The sequence below is a fragment of the Poecilia latipinna genome, unplaced genomic scaffold (assembly GCF_001443285.1).
Source record: "Poecilia latipinna isolate Pla-1442-1.1 unplaced genomic scaffold, P_latipinna-1.0 Scaffold2601, whole genome shotgun sequence".
In the NCBI taxonomy this organism is placed as follows: domain Eukaryota; kingdom Metazoa; phylum Chordata; class Actinopteri; order Cyprinodontiformes; family Poeciliidae; genus Poecilia; species Poecilia latipinna.
The window spans coordinates 54,394-62,959 of record NW_015115217.1 but is presented as its reverse complement, the minus strand read 5'-3'; the positions used below and the strand labels follow the sequence as shown (position 1 = coordinate 62,959).

At 37.5% G+C, this 8,566-nt stretch overlaps 1 protein-coding gene across 1 annotated transcript in view; it reads right to left on the bottom strand.

Moving 5' to 3' along the window:
- Positions 1-1,115: 1,115 nt before the first annotated feature.
- The window catches only part of LOC106938469 (breakpoint cluster region protein-like), a gene marked incomplete at its 5' end in the record, with an annotated part of 29,660 nt that continues 22,209 nt past the window's right edge, over positions 1,116-8,566 (bottom strand). The window contains 9 exons of the mRNA XM_015020529.1: positions 1,116-2,628; positions 2,933-3,095; positions 3,501-3,606; positions 3,768-3,902; positions 4,139-4,278; positions 4,982-5,091; positions 5,254-5,313; positions 7,156-7,287; positions 8,259-8,356. Of these exons, the coding sequence (XP_014876015.1) occupies positions 2,539-2,628; positions 2,933-3,095; positions 3,501-3,606; positions 3,768-3,902; positions 4,139-4,278; positions 4,982-5,091; positions 5,254-5,313; positions 7,156-7,287; positions 8,259-8,356 (1,034 nt within the window). The remainder of the gene's footprint in view (positions 2,629-2,932; positions 3,096-3,500; positions 3,607-3,767; positions 3,903-4,138; positions 4,279-4,981; positions 5,092-5,253; positions 5,314-7,155; positions 7,288-8,258; positions 8,357-8,566) is intronic.

The window sequence follows — 8,566 nt, the reverse complement described above, 5'->3', positions numbered from 1 at the left end:
AAANGAAAGAGAAAAAATAATCAAATGTTAATCTAAAGTATGTAGAGCTCCTGCTCATGGTTGCTAAGTATCCTCTGGTCTAATTCCATTTTTGGGTTGGAAGAACAGGAGTCTAAAAAGTAGTCCTACTTTTTTCTTTACTACTAATTTTAAAAGGGTAATGGGTTTCACTTTGTTAGCTTGTGTGCAGTGATTGTCAGAGTTGCTCAGAGCTGGAAGTATTTCCAGACAACCTAATATCTCTTTCTCTTAAGCCTGATTCAGATTACTCAGCAAGCTTACCAGCAACACTAACACTAAAGACTCTTTAAAGTCAAATAAAACTCATGACTCTTCAGCATTAATGTGCATTTTTTTGCAGGTTTGATGCTAAGATATGCATCAAACCTGCATTTGATGCATTTTTAAAATTACAATTTTAACTTTAAAATGACAATTTAAAGGTAAATTGTCATTTTAAACTTTGATACCAGTAGCCGGCCCATGCATGGTTCTCCGCATTTTAGAAAACTGAAGATTGATGAATAAAATGTTATTTTGAATGACTTCCAAATATTACGCCAAGATGAGAACTAGTTCTTTTGGCTTTTGTTATTTAAAATCCCAGTTTTCTTTTCAGAAGATTAACATGGAGTCTGTAAAAGCAGATGGTTTTCTAGACGTTAAAACATCCAAACTACAAGGATCATATCACTTATGACACAAACTATCATGGCTCAGAAAAGGTCTATTAAATCCTCAGGATTAAGGCATTAATAGCAAACATGTATTTAATGTCTAATATTAACCTGGAATATGGCAATAATGAGTTTGTGGTTTTTACGTTGTGGCTGATTGGTGTATACAGAAATCTAACCGTAACCCTCAACATAAGGTTTATCTTTCCTCTGGCTAAAAAGATACGTTTTAGGAGTGCAATAAAATAAAATAAAAACAACTGACGATATCCCAAATCAAGTCTGAATACAAAGTCATCCATAACAAATTCAATAGAGTAATAAAACATGCCTGCATGTTAAATCAGTAACAAAGAACGTTATGAGCTTTGCCATGGCCATTGCCACCGGGAAATTTTTACAATAGCAAAAAAGGGTAACGAGTGGTATAAAAAAAAAAAAAAGTATTTCTCACTGGACATAAACACAGAATTGTCAGGCCACTTAAATTCTTATACAGTAGTTTTAATATTGTATGAGTGCACTTCTGTTGCCACAGATTAAATGGTAAAAAAAAAAAAAAAAAAACATAATCTCCTACATGATTTGTATGAGTTTTCTGTATTATGACTGTTGCATAAAGTCTACACTAGACGGGCGACAGACGTCTCTGGAGGCGAGACGAATCCGCCAAGAGACACCCAGCAGTTAAAGACGCTTGTGCCTTTTCCACAGCAGCATACAGGATTTGACTACAATGCTTGCGTTACCTTCATAATAATAATAATAATAATAATAATAATAATAATAATAATAATGGTATTTAAATAGAGAGCTCACGGGGGATTATTGTTAAAAACAAGGCTGAAATCTTGCTCTTCTACAGCAAAGTCGAGGATAAAACCTACCACTTTCATAAAGAAAAAAAAAAAGACTTTTTTTCCTCAACAGGATCCCCCCCCAAAAAATAAATAATAGTAACAACTTTAAAACAAAATACAACTTTAAGATTACAAACATGTACATGCCTCATTTTATCCCCAAAACACAACAAAGACAGTTTGGCAAGATGTCCTATGTTACGACGAGACGAATATTTCGACAATTCCTACATTAGAAAATGTATTGCTTCCTGTGCATTTAGGCTGGAGTCTACCTTAAGAAACAAATGAGATCAAATAAAAATATGACCAAATAAATCTGCTTTTTTGGGGGGTTAGGAAAGAAGACAGATTGGGTAACTAAATTCTTTCTCTTTTTTTTCCACAACACATTTCAAGTCATAGCTCTCAACTTGAATCGTGTTTGTTTTTGTTGTAAGCGCGATCAGGTGTCGGCTTTCATTGCCTTTTAAAAAAAATGGTGACTGAAAAAGGCCCAAAAAAAATAAATAAAAAATGTCTCGTCTATCCTGAAATAATGCAACGAGAACGATGTAAGAGATTGGATGTGTAAAAACATTTGAGATGGCATCATGTGTTTTGCAAGACTTAATGATTGTCCAAAAATAAATGCAAACTTGAGTACAATGCCGCAATGTAAAAGTACATGAGAGTCAAGAAAGACGTGCTGAATTTTACCACGTCTTCATTTGTGAGACGAGAACAAAAGTAAACTGTGACAAAAGCAGATCACCTGGTGAATAACTACAGGTGCCAGGAATCACACTAACTATTGGATAATGATGTGTATAATTATGACCTCAAATCCTCTGAGCTTCAGAGATGAGTGGCGCCATCTTCTGTTGTGAAGAGACAATCCTTCCGAGTCAATTTAAAAACACACTACAGAGGGCTCACTTTGAGCCAGTGTCCATCCCCTTTTTTTTTTTTTTTTTACACCTCTACTAGAATGAGTTCAGAGCAGACAGTCTAAGTAAGCTCTACACCTCAGTGGAGAAGAGGATACTCTGTCGTTTACTGTCCGGGGTGGGGATGGTTTCCAGCTGCAGGAAATACAGCAAAACCTGGACCTGAAACAACAGGAGACAAAAGCTGTGAACTAGAAATAAACATGACACAAACTCTTGAAAAGTATTTTTCCATTACAGTTGTCTTTTTGGCCCCTAAAATTTAATAACTCATTGTTCCATATTTTGGCGTTGCATCCCTGTAGAGAAAGTTTGACCTTATATTCTCTAAAGAATAGCTACACTGTCTGTACGAAGTTTCAAAGGTATTGTTGTTGAAACTCAGCATTTAGCTGCTTATTTCTGACAGAACTTCGATGACAAAATCGCAGAGGGAGTGGACAGAGTGGCGCTGGGTTTAGCTCACTTGTGCCATAACTTCCAAGGACCAGCTGTCCCCCATGCTGATGGGTTGAGTGGGGTTAGAAGGAATCTTGCTGTCCTTCTCTGCCGGCCTGAGCAGAGTGGGCCCAAAGACGGTTGCCAGATTGTGCAGAGACATCTTGTTGACGCTTTCCTTCTCCGCCACCCTGGGGAGAGGACGACAAACAAGTGACGTTGGTGCCAAGGATGTCAAACTGTGATGAATTGTTGCCCACGGTGAATTGTTTGAGTTTACCTCAAAAAGAAACTACTGGAAGGAGAAGTGCAGGAGAGTTTTGAGAACTCAAAAGCTTAAACTGACGCAGAAATCAGTGAACAAAATTAAACACTTGGAGAACTGAGAAGAATTTGTATGATAAGCTCAGCATTTGGAAAAAAACAAAACAAAATGAATGCAAAATAAATGTACTTGATATTATAAATGGTTATGTAAATATGTTTAAAATACACATAAAAAACAAAAAAAAAATTAGCTGAAACCTAAAGCCAGTCGTGGAGTTGGTTGTCTGAATATCACCCATGTACTAACTATAGTGTTGTGTCTTCCATACCTCTTGAGGTGATCCAAAAGGAAAAGGAAGGTGACTAGGTTGGGTTCTGGCAGTGACAGCAGCAAGTTCAGCATACAGCTCTCTTTGGCAACACTATCAGTGAGGGCTGAGCAGAAGGAAAGGAGGACAAAGCAACAATTCACGTGACTCCTTCACATATTGCATGCAGCTGAATTCTTCAAGAAGCAATGTGTGACAACTACCTTAAAGCAGCTCAGTTTTAATAGCAATAATTAAATAAATTGGAAGCAGCGGGCAGCAACTTACTGATGCCACCTGCAAAATTAGGATAGAGCTCATCAGTGAAGAGGGGCTCAGGCAGCTCTCTGAAGTACAGCTTCAGGGTTCCGGCGATGGCATTGACGTCCATCTCGCTCATCATCACAGACACGTCTTTGTTATCTGCAGGAGGAAGACAAGAAATGAGTAAAGACCAGAGGAAAAGCGTGACAGGAGCTAAGATGTGTGTTGCTAAAATGATGATAAGGAAATGCAAATCCATTGTTTAAGATAGCTTATGCAATGAAAGCTTTAAAGGCTTTGAGTATAGAAAACCAATGGCTCATGTTCACACTGAATACCATTACAGAAGTACACAGTTCATTTAAGCTTAGGACAAAGATTGATGCAGGACTTACTGGTGTCAAAGGCGGTCTTCAGAGCCTGGATATCAGTGGCCACCCCTGATACTCTGTATATTCCCACCTCCTCCATGCCTCTCCTCTCTATCTCTTCTAGGCACTGACGGACAATGTAGGGCACCTTGGAGCGCTCCCGTCTAGACCAGGACAAAAACAAACACTTTGACAATTTACAACAATTTACTTCCAATCACTTTCTTCTTTATTCTTGAACTCTGTTTCATTGGAAGGTGAAGGTTCCTACATATATATATTTTTTTATTATTTCAAAATTATGCACTTTTACCAGACTTCCAGAGCTCTCTGTCCTATTTCAAACCATTTCAATGTATTAATAAAAACTTTGTGATGGATGGATGGAGTAAGGTCAAATAGATGAATGGATAACTTGCCGTACTGAACAGAATGTACCCTTTTTTTTTCCTTGAGAACATTGTAGGTGACTAAGCCTAAGGAAAAAATTAATGAAAATTGATTTTAAAAAGAAAAAAAAAACCCATCCACTTATTCGGTTATACTAGCTTAATAGTGGTGAGAGATTGACATATTGTCCAATACAAGAACAAGAACAATAAAATAAAAATAAGGTGCTGGTTAGGAAACTTTAGCATGATCAGTGTGCAGCCAAATAAAACACAACCCAGTTAGCTAGTAGGTTTTAACAGAGAGAAATTGATAGTTAAAGACAAAGCTAGCATTTGTCTCGCACAGAAAAGAAAACAACAAGTTAGGCTTGAGGTACACCAACAAGAATATTACAGTATAATACAGATGCAGTCAGTTCTCAACACAACTGACTGCTTTTTATGTATTTACTCCGTTTTTCTAACGTTAACTCACTTGGTCACTGTGGAGATTTTAACTCCAAACACGCCCATGGGTTTCTCTGAGGGCATCCTCTTCAGGCTGAACTCTCTGCTGGTGAACTTCATCGACAGTTTCACTTCAACCTGACAGAAAAAAAAAAAAAATAAAAAAAATAAAAATTACAAGTTTAGAAGTGAGAGTCATAGAGATGAGAAATTCATTATGACAACTATGCAGAATCTCAAGTAAATGTTGTAAAGACAATAATAATAATAATGAAAGTGAAGAATAACTGTCACACTCACCCCGTTCATAGGGATAACTGTTCTTTGCCAGTCTTTGCCTTGAAGAATCTGAGCATCAAGCTGAGAGGAATAATCAAAATAGGCAGCTTTTATTACAAAAATAATGGTAATTAATTGTTATTTGTAAGACAAAAACATTCAATACCATATGAGTACATGAGGTTAGGGAAAAATAGAAAAAGTCAAAACGTAGTTGATCATTTATTTATTATTTCTACTGGTTTACGCACTCTTGTTGTCTGTGTCTAGATCACTTAGAGAACCCGTGATGCATAAAACTATGACATCAGCTGCAAAGATCCACCCTCTACATGCAGTAGTTGGTGGCTGATATCATTCATTTACTGTATTTCCAAATATAAGATTAACCAAATATGATTTATTCCCAGAGACTAAAATCATAGCCACACAGATCTGATAAGCCATCTGGATCTGGGGCAGTACAAACCGGTGCCACTGAGATGATGCAGAATACGAGCAGAGACACAGAAGACTGAATGTTGATGTTGCCAAAGCCTCTAATGGTTGCGCACAAAGTCGGATCGCATTTCTCATAAATGAATCTTGTGCCGCCGAGTGAATACTTTGAGAAATTTGATTAGAAAGAATTGCATTTAATTTAAAAAGAGAGCTGCTTTTCTGTTTAAATGTTTTAAGGTGTGGGTTTCAATTTTCTCCAGTAAAAAAAAAAAACCCATAACACTGAGGTCCATTGGATTTAGTGGGGCTTGGCCTTTTCTCAACTACAATTTTACATTAACACCTGTGAACCTATAAACGGTGAAGAAGGCCTATAGAGAGCGGATGGACAGATAGATAATTAATAGATGGATAAATAACAGATGATAGATGGATAATGAACAAATGATCATGGACAGAAACATGAATGGATCCTGACTAAAAAACAAACAGATGGATATAACTTGTTGCATGACATTGTGCTTTAGCAACCTGCCAGGCTTTCTGTTGTTTTGCTCTGGTTTTCTTTGTTGCAGAAAGAGAAAACTGGGCATTCTCTGCCAGCAAATAACGGTAAATTTAACATGTAGACAACGTGAACCACATATAAATGACAGCAACAAATAAAGATAAATGAGTTTCTGTCAAATAAAAGAGGTATCATTTGTTCCTTATTCAGACTTGTGAAAATCCTGTCGAGCATCTCTGGCAGCAGGTTTACAATGACATCATCCCATTAAGACGGGATCAGGTCTCAGAATTACTGAAAGACGCCACTAGGGGGAGCACTGAGCTTGTGAGCCAGGAAGCAGACTTTTCTGCAGCGGTTTAACCAAATCAAACAGGATACAGACAGCTCAGATTAAAACTGTTGTTCCATAACTAACGGAAACAAACCTGCTTTGCTCTGGGTGAGCTTTTGATCTTTTACTTATTTTTGCTAGAAGCACAAAAGGAGTAAAGGTAAAAGAAAAAGACAAATATGTTTGTCTTTTTCTTTTATCTTTACGTTTGCTAATTTACAGTGGACGAATTTGGGCTGATGTTCTCTTGGCAACCTCATCAATGACACTTTAAATCTGCCATCAATGTCAGGATGCCATCAGCCATCAGGAGTTCTGACAGCTGAACCTGCCAGCACAACATTGGACAAAAGGTCAAAAATGGCAGCTTTTTGTTTGTCTGTCTGTCAAAAAAAATAAATAAATAAAAAATCACCCTCCGAGTAAATCTTTGCTGAACTGACAGACATTAGTTACTTGCTACACAGGTTGGATTACCTATTGCAATAACCGACTAATAATCATCTTTCTACATCATGCATAACTGTCAAAATCGATGCGTGCTTCATGCTTTTGCAGCTGAGGAGATGACATAACTCTCAATCAATACTGAGTCATGGTAAGTGTGCAGATCGTAACGGGGGGTGACGTCATGTCATACCAGGATCTGTCCTTTCCCAATGATGCGGTCTGTGCTGTCTCCGTCTTCTTTGTTCAGCTTGGTCCTGTTGTAGCTCTTCTCATAGCAGAGCAACCTCAGGGTCTGAGAGCCCTCCAGCTCGATTTCAAACTCCTTTGGGTAAAAAGGAAGGGGAAAAAAGAAAAACAATGTTTGCATGAAAGATAAAATAAATTACAAATATCATCCCTTTACTGCCCACAGCTGAGCGGCATTCCTTGCAATTATGTAAGGTAATGCTCTACATATGGTTTGCACATTGTTCTGAGATCCACACTGTCGGTTCATTTAGCTTTTGGACAGATGTGAGTCATCGCGTGCTGCAGATCCTCATTAGTTCATATTACTTCCACTTTGTTAAGCAGAATTCTCAAAGAGGATCTAATATTTTTCTAAACTCTCTGTTCCCTTAGTCACCAGTGGCACTATGAGTGCACTCTTCTTGGTGCTGCACATAGACGCAGCGCAATCTCTTCAGATTGTCCACACTCTTGCAGTAGGTCCTATTGTATGTGCTGGAATTGCAACCAAATGGCAAAAACTGATATACAAGCTTTTCAGCCACATTTCTTTTTAACGCCTTTGGTAATTGTGGAAATGATTGTGACATCAGTGATTATGATCAAAACTGTGACTTCTCATGTGGGATATTTTTCACGTACTTATTTAGTACGTGAAAAATATCCCACATGAGAAGTGGGATATATCAAATAGATATAGGAATGTTTCATAAATGTTTACCGGGGGAGGGAGGGGCTGCTAATAACTGTGGAGGGTGCAATATCCACCAGCTTGCATGCAATCATAACTATTTGCAGTAGTTAATTTCCTCTATATTTTTGTGGTTTTTGATAGACATCTTTTCACTACTCAGACAGCTAACTGATAAAAAACAACAGATGCTACACATATGAGAAGCAGCATAAAACAAACAGATAAGAAAAAAGTGTTTTAAGTGGGTACTGCTGAGTAAAAGAAAAAAAAAACCCAGATGGTTCATTAATGCTGGGCCATTTGCATAAAAATTCTACAGTCATAAATAAGACTAGTAAAGATTTAGTGTGGGTATTTGTTCTGGATTTTACCTCGTTCCACTTGGGTTCAGTGGTGTATCGGTAGACTCTCGTCTTTGCTTTATTTAAAAAGAAGCCAAATGAGTCCACCTCCAATGTGCAGTAGAGATCTGGCAGAAAGAGGGTGATGGTGAAGAAATTGCATATAAAAAAAGGGGGGGAAAAGGGAACTCTGTATGCTTAGAGGGAACGTTTGACTGCATTTCTTTCAACCACAAAAAATACAATAAATTAATAGGAGCTTTTTGCACTGCAACATTAAAGCTGTGGTTACTAGAGTTACCTTATGTTATAATTACTGCATAAAGTCTGAAGTTGAG